At 52.4% G+C, this 14,027-nt stretch overlaps 1 protein-coding gene across 1 annotated transcript in view; it reads left to right on the top strand.

The window, feature by feature from the left end:
* Positions 1–14,027, top strand: part of NTNG2 (netrin G2) — a 49,112-nt gene extending 35,085 nt beyond the window's left edge. Inside the window, 9 exon segments of the mRNA XM_032708526.1 lie at positions 957–983; positions 2,947–3,096; positions 5,390–5,499; positions 8,505–8,538; positions 9,322–9,387; positions 9,861–9,935; positions 11,614–11,781; positions 12,433–12,567; positions 12,876–14,027. Coding sequence (XP_032564417.1) covers positions 957–983; positions 2,947–3,096; positions 5,390–5,499; positions 8,505–8,538; positions 9,322–9,387; positions 9,861–9,935; positions 11,614–11,781; positions 12,433–12,567; positions 12,876–13,099 — 989 coding nt within the window. The 3' untranslated portion in view covers positions 13,100–14,027.

The raw sequence follows: 14,027 nt of genomic DNA, 5'->3' as shown, positions 1-14,027 counted from the left end.
AAGCTGAAATTCAGGCTCCGAAGGCCGTGACAGGAATGTTTTGTGTGTGCCAGGGCTGGTAGACGAGCAGGTTCTTTGAAAGGGAACGAGCTTGTCAGCTCCCACCAAGCGGCTGCATTGCTTCAAAGGAGCCTGGGAGAGTTTCTGGTGTTGACAGGCACAGACATGCTGTTCTGTCTCTCTCCCTCCCCTCCGTTCCTTGTGTCTCTTCCTATTTCTCTTTCTCCTCTGCTTGCTCTTCTCCCATTCATCTCTCTTCCCATCTATAACTCAGTCTTCTTCCTCCTCCCCACCCCAACTCTCTCTGCTGCTTCCTCCTCCCCATATCAACATCCTCTTCCTCTGCAGCAGAGGCAGTTCTCTGAAGCCCTCTCCTCTTGGTAGTCCTACCTCTTCTTTTGCTGCTCCTGTGCTTTATATTCATGCAGAGCTGAGACTTTCCATGATTTACTCACTTGTTACAGCAGAGAGGAGCAGGGCCACTCATCTCCTGGGTGCCAAAAGCCAGAAGCTGGTCCTTTGCAGCGTCCTGTGGAGCAAATGCTGCAGTGGGAAGAGTGTCCAGCCCTTCTTGCTCACTGAGAACTGGTTCAGTCCCTACAGCTTGTCCTTAGCCCACTGAGCCTCAAAGGATGTGCTTGTCCTTTGCTGGGCTTTAAGGGCAGGTCAAGGAAATGGTTAAGAGGAAAAACCATCAGCAAAGGCCATGCTGGTCTTCCTTCCCCACATGACAGGCTTGAGCTGCCAAGACCCCAGACAGCACTGTCTGGTTGCTTCTGTGGTTTGACAAAAGCAGCTTTTAAGCTGTTTGTTGCAGCAAACTGATGTGCCCATGAGCAAGACCCCCCACTAATTAATTGCTGTTTGGTCCAACGTTGTGTGTCTGTGTGACCTGCTGGTAACAGAGCTGGTGGTGCCCTGCTTCCAGTGACTGGGCTTCTTCTTCTTTTTTCCAGGTGCAGCTGCAGGCTCAGCCTTTGGCAGTAAGTAAAACCCAAACTGAAATGCTGGCATTTAACACCTCGGTGCATGGTCCTTGCGGATGTCACTAGGAGAAAGAAATATGGTTATTTTCTGTCCATTATCGTTTTCCAGGCAATAAGTCTTCCCTAATTGTGCCTCATTTTCTGTCTTGTCAAAGAGTCTTACATTTTCCTCCTTTGACTTCAGGAGCCTCATTTTGCCTCTTCCTCTGGCATGGTTTCCCCCCATGAGGTTCGTTAGCATGGCAGCCGGAAAGGAAATAAAAAAAGACTCTTCAAAATCACCAGCGCTCACTGTGAACTCCCCCCACCCCTCCAGGATTGCAGGATTCTGCTCTGAGAAGGAGCTGGGTGTGAATTATTTGGCATAGAATCCAGTCTGGGTCACCTTGGGCTATCAATAAAAAAACATATAGAGCATGTGTACATCTGCATGTACACGTGTACGTGTATGAACATATGTCTGTGAAGTGTCGGCAGCAAAGGCAGCAGAGCTCAGTGGGGATTTCTGCTGCAAGATTGATGGGATGAGAGGACTCCTTATTTAACAAAGCTGGAGGTAGTTTGATATCAAAGAGCCTGGAGTTTTGGGTAAGCAGAAGCCTGGGTTTGAATTTTGTGGCTCAGAATTCCCCTCCAGAAGAAACAAATCAGAGAGCTGAATGAATAATGAATTCTTTGGTTTGCAGGCAAGTGGGAAGAATTGGAGGAGAAAGAGTTTCAGAGAAATGCAAATGCAATTAAGAAAAATGCACCTAATTGACAAGTGGAGGACAGGTTTTCTGGGTAAATGAACCATATTTAGATTTTAAGCAGTTAAATGCTTAAAATTTTCAAATGAAAATTAAAAGTCTCCCTTCAGTAATTTAGAATTAGAAAAAATAAATGTTTCAACAGTCCAAAATGTTCTTCACCTTCCTGGTCAAAACCGTTTTGATAACTCTTTTTCTCCCCCCTTAACAAAGCTTGGCATCCTCAGTGCTACCTTTGTTTCACTGGAAAACGTTTCCCATCAAAATTTGCTGCTGGGGAGAAGCTTTGGGGGTGCTGGGAGCGATGTGCAGGAGGTGGACAGGAGGGATTTGTGTCCAAGGCCAGTTAAGGAGAGATTATTTAGCCTGCACAGGAGACTAGAAGTGACCTAAATTAAGTATTTAAACTAGCTCAGGGCTATTATGAAATTAAGCATGATAATCTGCATGAAGCAGTGGGACAAACAAGGACAGGAGGGCAGCAGGTGTAAGTTAAGTAGGAATTTGTGTTTGAGTGTTATTTCAGTTCGGGCTGTTGTGGTGCCACACTCAGGGCTGCTCCTGCCCAGCTCTGCAGGGGCTCCCTGGCCCTGAACCATCCTTTAATTTGCAGGGTGCCAGTGGAAATGAACAGGTGCCAGTGATCCTGGTTGGTTTTGATGGTGCTGAGTAGTTCGGGGGTGTCAGAAGGGAATGGTGCTGGGTAAGGAGCACAGCTGGGCACGTGGACACTGGGCAGTGGAAGCACAGCTTGGGCTGGGAGTTCATCCCGCCTGCACCTCACCCCATCCCTGCCCAGACATGCCTTCATTTCCCCTTTTCAGCTTAATTGGCAATTAGTTTATGATAGAGCTGTAAGTATTTAAGCCAATATCTGCACCAACAGAGTAAGCTGATACAGGCACAGCCTCCAGCCCCTGCACACACACACACACACACACACACACACACACACACACACACACACACACACACACACACACGCACACACACACACACACACACGCACACACGCACACACGCACACACACACTCATGTGTGTCATCGAGCTGCCATCGCCTTAATCCTCTCGGTGCCCCAGTTGTGACCATGCTGAGAAATCAGTCACCAGTTCAGCCCAGCAGCAGCAGCCTCGTGGGAGTGCAGGCTGGCAAGGAAACCCTCCATTCCCCCCAGTAAGTGCCTCCCACCTCTTCTCTTTGCTTGTCAGCGTACGAGCGACCGCAGCGGGTAAACACCCCAAAAACCACCACTGCAAAAACGACCACCACAACAACGCCCACCACCACCACCACCACCTCAACCACCACCACCACCACCACCACCACCACGCCCTTACCAGCCACCACCACCCAGCCAGGTGGGTGTCACGCTCGCTGCCTCACCTGGAGGCCAGGACTCTTCCCAGCTCCTCTTTCCAGCTGCTTCCCGTGGGACTGCCGTGTCGGTGGCCCTGGATATCTGCTCTGTAGGATGATGATAAAGAGACATGGATAAAAATCACCCTGACTCATTTCACATCTCCCAGCCTCCAGGCAGCTCTGGTTTGCTGTTGTCTCTATTCAGCTCCTGTCCAACATGAGCCAGGAGCCAGGTTTATGGTCCCTGTAAGCGGGGACAGCCACAGCAGGTCCACCTCAAAGCCAAGAGGCAACCACCCCATGGGTTGCCATCCCACCTCACCAGCTGTCCCTCTGTTACCATCAGGACAGCAAGAAGTAAAGCCAGGACTGGATGTGGGGGAACCATAGCTTTTCCCTTTTTTTCCTCTCAATTTTGTTGTTTTTTAACAACAGAAGGTTTTCAAAATCCATCCCTCCTAGAGCCACTTGGCAATGCTGTCCTGCACAGGGCTGGCATGGCTGCAAGAGGTGCTCTCATACAGCTCCACCACAAGGCAGGGCAGGAAGGCAAGGAAGATTTTACTGTCCCATAATAAAGTTAAACAACACATCTCTCTGGAAGGAGAGGGGAACTGCACCCCATCCTGCTCCATTCCCTGACCTCCTGCCAACATTCCCCAGGCAGCTGCTGTACAATCAGCCAGGGAGCATGTGGGGCTGGAACTCACACACACGTGCCAGAAACATCCTTTCCTAATTTCCAAAATCACCCCATGGAGGAAAACTTCTGTCCTTTCCCTGGGGGTCCTCCTTCCCTCCCCTCATGAACAAGGAGACAGCGTTTTCGCTTGTCTTTTGGAAATGAGCAGATAAAACTTAACAGCAGGACATTTTTTTTAAGCTTCTCATGGGGGAATTAGACACGCATTCCTCCCCTTGCCATGCTTTCAGGGCCTGATATTTCCCAGGAGGACGTTTTACACCCACAGTATGTTAGTAACAGTCTGTCTGGGGGAGCTGCCAGAAGCCAGTCAAAGGGATGAGGAAACTTGATTGCATGTTTATGCAAATACAGATATATTCATGGAAGTACCCTGCTTGGGGAGTTAATCAGGAAGCTGAGGGCTTAGGACCAACTTCCATGGAGTTGGAGTGACCCTGGAAACAAAGTGGAAGTCTCAGTTCTGTTAAGAAGTGTTCCTCACCCAGATCCATGCTGCACATGTGCAGGAGGAGCTTCATCCACCACCCCTGCCTGGAGCTCACACCATCGGTACGGCCCCAGCAGGGGCAGTGGTCACATCTCCATCCACACCAAATGCTTGGGGTCATTTGATTTTTATCCATGTTCTCCTGTAGCAACATTTTAGGGCTAATTTTTAGCTGTGTACATGTGGGTGATGTGCTTAGTGCCTCTCTTGTGTCTGACTTGCAGTGCTCTGCCTTGTGTTGTACAACTGGCGTGGGCAGGACGCATCTGTGGGGCTGGGGGTGGTGGGGGAAAATCTCTCCTGCCAAACTGCTCTGAGGGACCTGAGAGACATCATGCACCTTGGGGTTTATTCCTTCTCCAAAACCTGCTTCCTGGCCAGAGAAAATGTTTTCCTCATGCTTTCATTAACTAAGGGCAAGGGACAAAATTAATAGATGGCAGCCCAGCTGACAGATCCCTGCCTGGATACAGTCAGGCCTGAGCTCCTTGTCCCCATCCAGATCCCCATCTGTGCTTCTGCACAGCCAGGTCCCACTATAGAGTGGTGACAGTCCCTGAAGGGGCTGTCCCACATAGGAAGGCAGCCAGGGCCACCCAGGAGCTCAGGGACCTGCTCTTACCTGGGCAACATGCTGGGTTTGATGACAAAGGTCCACCTGTGCCCTTGACCAGCAATAGGGAATCAAGACCCAGCTTAATTCTGATCTGCTTTTGGCCAGAGACGTTCCTCCTCCTCCCTGCAAAACATAAAGTATTTCTTTAAACACTATGACATCCCCACAGGGTACAGATCTAACTTACCTGGACCTCAAGGGAAACATCCTGTTAAAGAGGTGACCCCTCGAGCTCCTGGTAGGACACACGTTTGCAGGAGACACAATAACCCCAAGCAGGATCAGAATCCCAAAGTGAGACACCCTGTTGTCACTCCCTTTCTGAGTTTTAGAAGCATTAAAATCCCTCCTTGCTTTAAAGCCACCTCAGTCAGCCAGGCACTTAAAAAAGTCCTGTCAGAGCCCTGCCCCATCCCTGCGCCGCTTCACCCTCTAACTGACACACTGTCTTCTGCCCTCTGAATTTCTTCTTCCCACCATAAGCAAGCGTCATCAGACCAGCCTCTGAGTTTGCTGCCTCTGTGCCTGTGACAGAAACACAGAAAAAAGCAGGTATTTAAAGCCAGCCCGATGTGTTTTCCCCCTTCTCCTTCGTGCCTCCGCACACTAGTGGGTAGCAGCAAGGCAGAAAGCAACGCTGCACGTAGGCTTAGAGGAGTAGATTAGGTTTGGGTTGTCTCTGGGTTGCATGGATCTGCTAGACATCTGCTTCCTTTGGCTGCTCGTGGTGTTTTCTGTGGTCAAGGTGGAGCTGTGGTCGTGTTTGGAGGATGCTTTTGTCGCCTGCTGTGCGGTGAGAGGGGAGAGAAGAATGAGTTCATGGGCAAGGCCTGTGGTCTGAAGGCAGTCGAGGCTGCCAAAATGGGTAGAAGAAAGGGAAACTGCAGAGTTACCCTAAGGAGGATGAATTAAGTGCTATTCTCCTTTGCCTTCTGCGGTTCTGTTATTTCAAAACCTTCCCTGAAGCCTGTCAGATTCTTCCTTGCCATTTGTTACATTTTTTCCCGTGTTCAAAATAAGCAAAAAAAATAAGCTTTCCCTCCTCTCTCTGGTTTGTGGCAGTTTCAGCAGTGCCAGTTCACCTCTGGGAAAAACAGAATGAACCCGAGCCCCGCTTGATGGTTATGAGCTCCTGACAGCCTGGCTTTGTGGAGGTCCTGAGGAAAGGGGACCCCTGTTTATGTTTTGAACAGGACTTTTTTGGGGCCTCCCACTACCCCCAGCACTGTTTGCCCCAATGGTTTTTGCTATGAAGTGTGACTTCTTGGTCCAATTTATTCCACTTCTCCAGAAACCCACCAAGAACAGCGATTTCCATCAGAGCTGCCCATCGTTTCCCATTTGTACGACCTGGGTCTGGGGGCAAAACGTGTCTCTCCCCCTCCCAAAATGTAAAACTGTCCATTATGGCCCTGAGCTGCAAGGGAAAGGTTCTCAGGATAATGAGCATTAATAATTTTCCTGGCTCTGTAAATGTGATTGAGTGGAGGTGTATGTGAATGACTAAAAAGCAAAATGCCTCCAGGGCTGTTTTTTATTGTGACTCTAATTAAACCCTTGCCAATTTGCACCGGGCTTTTTTCATATTCTCTTTAACACCATATTAATATCAATTGGTTTCCACTTTCCAGCTGAAAAGGACAATGTCTATCACCTTCTCTTACAGCTCGTCATTAAAAAAATTATTTTTTTTTTTTACATTTTCATTCTGTATTGTTTATCATCCCCCTGACAAGGCTGGGAAATCACATTTTTCTCCTACTCGGGTTTGTCCTTTGAAACTTGGCAAGGATCAAGAGATTTTTTTTTTTTTTTTCCTCCTCCTCCTTATGTTACCCAACTGGAGCCCAAAATTAATAATATGGCTTTTAAAATTTTTAGTCCTTGGTTTGTTTTCTAGCAAACCTGAAGATTGTTACCAATACTGAGGAGCTGGGGAGGGGGATGGAGCCAGTGGGGGTGAGGGTTTGCAGGGAAATCAAACAAGTGAGGTATAAATTTCTTGCTGGTTTAATTTCCCTGCAAATTGGCTTTTTCTGAAGGAAGGCCTGGAAGTTGGGATTAGGAACCAGGACTTGGTGCCTCTGTCTCAATACACCTGTGCTGTTTCTCAGTGCTGTTATTTCAAAGGGGTGCAGAGCAGGTGCTGATGCAAACATATGAGCAAACCCCTGTGTGTTGAGCTGAGAATGGGCAGCTCAGCACACGCTGCCATCCTGCCCCTCCCAATCCAAGGGCTTCCCAGCCCCTCCAGAGCCTGAGGACACACTGGCCACCCTGTGCCAGCAGCAGTGCTGGCATCAAGCAGGTGTGAGAACCCACGTGGCACAGGGTTGGGGTGTTTGCTTTGGGGCTCTGGCTCCCCCTCGGGGTTCTGCAGGGCTGCTCATGGGACACCAGCCCTCCCAGCACACCCAGTAACACAACTTTCCCCTCTGATCACTCCAAGACTACACCAACTTGTCGGCGGCTGCCCCGCTGCAGGTGGGCTCTCCCCCCGCCCAGGCTGGCCCAGGAGCAGAAGGTAGGAGCCACTCAGTGGCTGAGCTGGATCCTGCCAGTGAGAACCAGCTCCTGGTGCTCCGAGAACGCTTTAGTTTCCAGCTCTGAACCTCTGCTTTCCATGCCTCTCTCCTCCTCCACCTGGGAAAAAGCTCGGGGTTTGTCTGTGCCCTGCACGCAGCTGGGACTCTGGTGAGGCTGCTTTGAGCCTCGGGGTTTAGTCGTGTACATGAAAGATGAGGATGGTAAGTGGTAGAAGGGATTGTTCACAGCTTGCTGCTGGGGTGAACGGAGAGGATCATGGAAATCCTGTCATCTCCCGAGACCGGAGCCTGTTTGTAGAGCAGAATCACTCTGTAAATGGATAAGCCTGTGTTGTCTAGAGCATAGATGCCTTCTTGTTCTCCTGAGTGACTGCCTAAGGTGAGCTGGTCCTGGTGAGAACCTTGGGAGGTTTCACACTGGCTGTTGAGGCTGAAGCTTCTCCTCCTCAGGGTTCCCACCAGCACACACTTCAGCAGCTCCCGCTGCTGCTCAGCTCCCATTTCCCACCCAAGATCCTGTAGCTGCTCCTGCTGTAGACACTGGCATCACTTCCAATGCAGAACACAGCACCCTGGGCCTGTCTCTGGCCTCACAGAGAGACAAACTGCATTTGGTGCAGTAACAGGGGATGAGGCCACACCACAGCCATCAGGCTGGGTGGTGCTGACAGTCTGTGCTGAACCAGGAGGGCTGTGCTGAGTCCTGACAGTGGTCTGCAGATTTGGCTTCTCTCCGTGCTTGGGCAATGTAAAGACCACATGTCAACACTCAGGCACCCAGCAGCTCCCACAGCCCCCCCTTAGGAACGCTTTCCCTGTCTCTTTTCACATTTAGAAATGCTGATTTTTGGGAGACTTTGTCTCTGGTTCCTGCTTCAGCACATCCTCAACCAGATACGGCTCTGCCCACCCACCTTAGAGACCTGACTAGAGCTTCCAGTGTCCCTTTGCCACCTTTGTAAGCAAACAAGGGGGGGATCTGTGTTAAATCTGATGTTCTCTCTGATGCCACCTGTGATGACCCACCAAACACAGCAGCACTTGGACGCAAGCTGAAGCCCCCAGACCCTCCCAAGAACATGCGAGGTAAGGCTGTGCCCGTCCCCAGGGTCAGGACAGGACAGGTTTCTCCCTCAGTGCCACAGGCCAGGACAACCCACCTGTCCTCAACATGACCATCAAATAATCTAGTCTCCTTCTTGGAGGGTCCATTTCAGCTCAGTTCTGCTCCTCCAGCCCCATGGAGGTCTCTTTGGAGACATGTTTGGGGCCGGGAGAGCCCATGGGCTGCTTTGGGAAGGGGTTTTATGCCATGGCCAAAGTCAACTGGGCAAGGTTAATTGGGCTAATGGGCTGCTCTGGCCCATCAGGGCCAAGCCTTGTTAGCAGATCACCCTGTTCCCAACAACCCGTGGAGCCTCCTCAGAGCCATGGCCCCCTTCTCACTGAGGGCTGTTGCTGTCAGGATGTGACTGATACAGGTGGTTGTAGCTGGCAGTGCCCACCCAGCGCCTCCCTGAGCCCCACAGCGCTTGCAAGGGCTTGTGTTCCACAAATAAACAGCGAGACCCATTCCCAAACACCCTGTGGGACCTCAGTGCTGCTCCACCTTGCCCCTCACTGGGGTCACCAAAGCGCAAAACCCCCCAAGCACCAACCAAACCCTATCAGCTCGATGGCCTTTACCCCCAGTGCTGGGTCATTCCATGTGGGATGGGGGTCTGACTGGCAGCACAGCCCCCAGAGAGCCCCATCCCAGCTGGGGCAGCCCCTTGCCCCGAGGAAACATCCCAGCCCAGCCGTACTGGGCTGGCCCTGGGAACCCTCTGCCCACCACAGCGCTCAGGCGTGTTTTGTCCTCTGGCGTAGCGGCTCCGAAGAGCAAAGCAGGGCGCACAGCACACTCTGCAGGCAAGAGGCACGGCAAAAAAACAGGTACGTGCTGCTGGGGACGGGCCAGGCTGGGGCAGCACCTGCTCTGCGGGACCCTGTAGCACCCCCTGCCAGATCCCACCTCCGTAGCACTTTTCCTCCTCGCAGCTTTTTGGGTGCCAGTTGGCGTGACCGCCACCAAACCAAGTAGATGCTGGTTTTAAGCTGTTTAGACTTGTAGATCCTTATCCCAAAGAACCCAATCCACACCACTGAACGTGCATAAAGCCGGGGGGGGGGAAATGTGTGAGTAGCGAAGATGTGTGAGTAGCTCCTCCCAGCTCTGCAATAGAGCTGTGCATGGAGTTTTTCATGCATCAAACTTCGAGGAGGGGAGAAGAAGAGGAGGAATTTAGCAGCTCCCAGCTCCTGGTGCAGACATAGAGAGGGGTGTTCCTGGCTTGGCATTGTTCTCATGGCAGAGCTGCTCGTGGTGTTAAGCAGTGAGAAAAAGTGTGTCTCTGATTTCTCTTAAGCGTCCTCAAAGAGCTCAAAACTCATCCGGCTCAAACCAAACTCTGGCCCAGTGGCTCCTATCGAATCATACAGAGGTAAGAGGAGGGAGGGTGGTGCTCCAGGGCTCCTTGTCTTCACTCAGGTGATGTGGTCCAAGAGACTCAGACATGGAGAGCATGGGGAGGGTCTGGCTATCCAAGTCGTGATTAGCTGTCAGCTGTATGTAGGAGTGCATACCTAGACTGCAACAACACTTGGGAATTGCAGACACAATAATTTGAGCTGAAATTCTTTGGATATTGGTTGACGAGGCAGAAGTTGTTTCACAGCAGGTCAAGATTACAACAGACTGCCAGCTCCTCCTCAGGCAGCTGTGAACCAGGGGGAAACCTCTGCCCTGCTTCATCTTCCCTGGTCATCATCTCATTGAGACAAGTCTCCTTCTCCAGTTGCATGTGCATGGCAACCCACACCCTTCCATCCCATCCCATCCCTCTGCCATCCTTGAATGTTTAATGTTACTTGCCTGGAACAAAGTCCCAGCTCTGAGCTTTCCTCCTCCTCCTCTCCTGAGCTGGGGAAGCTCAGACTTGGATGACACCATTTCTTCCCACATTATTCCCTGCCCATGCTGGCTGGGAACCTCCTGACCAGGACAGCTGGGACACAAGGGAACTAAGTCATCTCCTTTCCTCCTGCATTATCCTTTTAAACTCCCAGTAAGATCCAGCACCTGGATCTGACACTGCAAGGTTGTCACTGTCCCAGCTCATGGTAATAAAAAGCAAACACAAGAACCACATCATGCAATTCCTCTGGCTACAAATTCAGCCTGGCTGGTTGTGTTTTAACATGTGCCCACAGCAGAGAGAGGTCAGGCAGTGCTGTGCCAGGCAGCCCTGCTTCAAACCTTCACACACCTGTCCACCAGCTTTTGAACAGCCCCACCCAAGCCACACTGCCTTGTACAGACTCATTTTAAACATTTAACCTGAGATCATCACCCTTCTCAAGTAGCACTGGCTTGGGAGACACAAGGGGTGTGCTGAGAAGGGACACAGAGGGAAAAAAGCCAGAGAGAGTAAGGTTTTACCTGGACACACAGCAGCTTCAGGTCCATCTGAGCACCCTCTGCCAGCCCCATCCCATGGGCCAGTGCCCTCTGTGCCCAGCAAGGCAGAGCCTTCACCAGGGCTCTGCACCCCAGCTCAGCTCCTCATGGGTCCTGCAACCTCCCCAGAGCCAAACCCAGCTCTGCTCATTAACAAGGCAGCTGTGTAATTAGCACCTGTCTCCCCTCCACTGCCTACTCCCACGATTATGCAGTTCCTAAAAGAATCATAGAATCAGCCAGGTAGGAAAGGACCTCTGAGGTCATCAAGTCCAACCCTTGATCCATTACCACCGTGGTTACTAGACCATGGCATTAAGTGCCACATCCAGTCTCATCTTAGAAACCTCCAGGGATGGAGAATCCACCACTTCCCTGGGCAGCCCATTCAAAACATCATGTCCTGGGGTTGCCAGGACATGGCTCCACACCCCAAGGGAACAGAGACCCTCACCCTGCTCTGCTCTCTGAGCGATGACTTCCAGCCCCGCTGCCCCCACGGTGGTGAAGAACAGCCACCACTGTGTGCACTCATCCTGCCCAGGCCATGACATTCCACCCGGGCAGGAGCATCCCCCAGTGTGGCTCCTCTCCTCCACCCAGCGGGAGGGAGGGTGTGCCCAGCCCAGCCCAGCTCCCCAGGTCTCCCGTCCTCTCCGCAGACTGTGAGTGCTACGGGCACTCCAACCGCTGCAGCTACATCGACTTTCTGAACGTGGTGACCTGCGTGAGCTGCAAGCACAACACGCGGGGGCAGCACTGCCAGCACTGCCGCCTGGGCTTCTACCGCAACAGCTCGGCCGAGCTGGACGACGAGAATGTCTGCATAGGTGAGTGTGCCAGCCCCGGGCAGGGCCGCCGGCGTGTGGGATGGCTCGTCTGGGTCCTCACTCTGGGGGGTGGGCTTCGGTTCAGCCCCTGTCCGGAGGACGGTGTGCCCACCTGCGTGTTCCGCGAGGATGGTGGTTATTACAGTCTGTGCAGCTTCCCAAGGAAGCTCTTCCCTGAAAACAAACCCCAGATAATATCGTAGAATCTCAGAATGGTTTGGGTTGGAAGGGAATCCACCTTAAAGATCATTTCATTACAACCCCCTGCCATGGGCAGGGACACCTTCCACTAGCCCAGGTCACTCCAAGCCCCATCCTGGCGTTGGACTTTTCCAGGGATGGGGCAGTCACGACTTCTCTGGGCAGCCTGTGCCAGGGCCTCACCACTGTCACAGTAAAACAGTTGTTCCAACTGGATTCAGATGTGTTGCTGAGCCAGGAGGGGCTCAGCTCCCAAGAGGGGTGGCCTTTGCACCCATGGCTGTTTGCACCATCAGGGTGTCTCAGGCCACCGTGTCCTTCCTTGGTCTGTAATGTCCCTCCTGTAGCACATTGCCGGGCTTTTCCAAAGTCCCCAACGCCTCCCTCAGGGAATGGGCATGCACAGAGGCCCAAGGCAGGGCAGGCTCTGACCAGAATGTCTCTGCCCAGAATGTAACTGCAACCAGATCGGCTCCATGCACGACCGCTGCAACGAGACCGGCTACTGTGAATGCAGGGAAGGCGCCACGGGGCCCAAGTGCGACGACTGCCTGCCCAACTACTACTGGAGACAAGGCTGCTTCCGTGAGTACTGGGGCTGGAGAGGCACGGGGATGTGTGGATGGGTCCAGGCAGGAGGGGGATCCTCAGCACTGTGATGCTCAGGGTGGAGGGTGAGCAGATTCCAGCCGTTCCTCCCAACTCCAAAACGACTTCGTAGCTTTGTCTGTGGAGTTTGCACCTCCCACTGTGTTCCTCTGGCCTTGGAAGTGCTCTGGCACTATGAGGGTTGGATAATTGAACCGCTAGGAGCTAGAAGCTTCTAGTTCCTGCTGCAATCAAGGGGTTTAACATCCACACCCTTCCCTCCATCCCTCCCTCTCGCCTCGTAGCCAATGTCTGCGACGACGAGCTCCTGCTCTGCCAGAACGGCGGCACCTGCTACCAGAACCAGCGCTGCATCTGCCCCGTGGGCTTCAAGGGGGTGCTGTGCCAGCAGTCCAGGTGTGAAGTGGACAAGAAGGACTGTGATGGTGCCCCCGGTGTGGGCAGCAGCCTCGGCACCATCGCCCTGGGGGTGCTGGCCCTGCAGCTGCGCGCCTGGGGGGACCTCTGACCCCGCAGGGCAAGGGGGCCCAGCCCAGGCACGTCGCCCGAGGGACCTGGGGAGCCCAAGGTAACGGGTGGCTCTCCCCACCGTCTCCTCCGCCTTCCTTCACGCTAGGACTTGCACAACTTTGGGCCCACTTTCCCAGCAGAGGTACCCACAGAGAACCCGGGGCTGGCTCCTGCCCAGCCGGGGTGGCCCAGCCCAGAGCCGGCTGTGGAGCGTGGGGACTGCACCAGCCTGTGCCAGGGGCGTGGGCACGTCCTTCCCTCTGCACAGGGACTCTCCTTCCCTGCCCCACACAGGGTGAGCCGGGGCCGCCGGGGCCCTGCTGAAATAGTGCCGCGATCCAAGGGAGATTTTTTTTATTCTTACTTTCTTTACTTTGGTATAGGCTGGGGTGTTCTTTTTATTTTTCCTCCTCTTAGTGTCCTGTTTCGAAAGAGCCTGTCATGACAACTCCGGAGCCCCACGACACAACAGGCAGGGGAAGGGGAGGGAGGGAAGGGGGGACTCTGGTCCATCCCTGCTGCATAGACCCACATCCCACCATCGGCCTGGCCTGGCCACGCACATACTGTTGCCTACAACTCTAGTTGCTGCATTGATTTTGTATTTTCATTGCTGGGTTTTGTTTTCTTGCACTTATGGAGGACACAAGGGGCCACGAGGCCCGTGGTACATGAGGAGTGCAGTGTCTTATCCACACATGTCCGAATAGTGTACGGTTCAAATACTTTTTATGGTAGAGACTTATTTTTGTTTTGGATTAAATGTTATAACAGAACCACACCTTAAAGGGACATTTTGCCATGAGCATTTGATTCTGGTGTATTCTCCTCCAGTAAAGCAACTATTAATGGCTGCTTGATCACCACGTTTTCCTTTTTGTGTGCACAGTTAATTACAGGTAAAGACTTATTTTTTTGATTCATAA

Source organism: Chiroxiphia lanceolata, chromosome 21 (assembly GCF_009829145.1).
Source record: "Chiroxiphia lanceolata isolate bChiLan1 chromosome 21, bChiLan1.pri, whole genome shotgun sequence".
In the NCBI taxonomy this organism is placed as follows: domain Eukaryota; kingdom Metazoa; phylum Chordata; class Aves; order Passeriformes; family Pipridae; genus Chiroxiphia; species Chiroxiphia lanceolata.
Note: the sequence above shows the minus strand (reverse complement) of the source record. Positions and strands in the feature narration are given on the sequence as shown.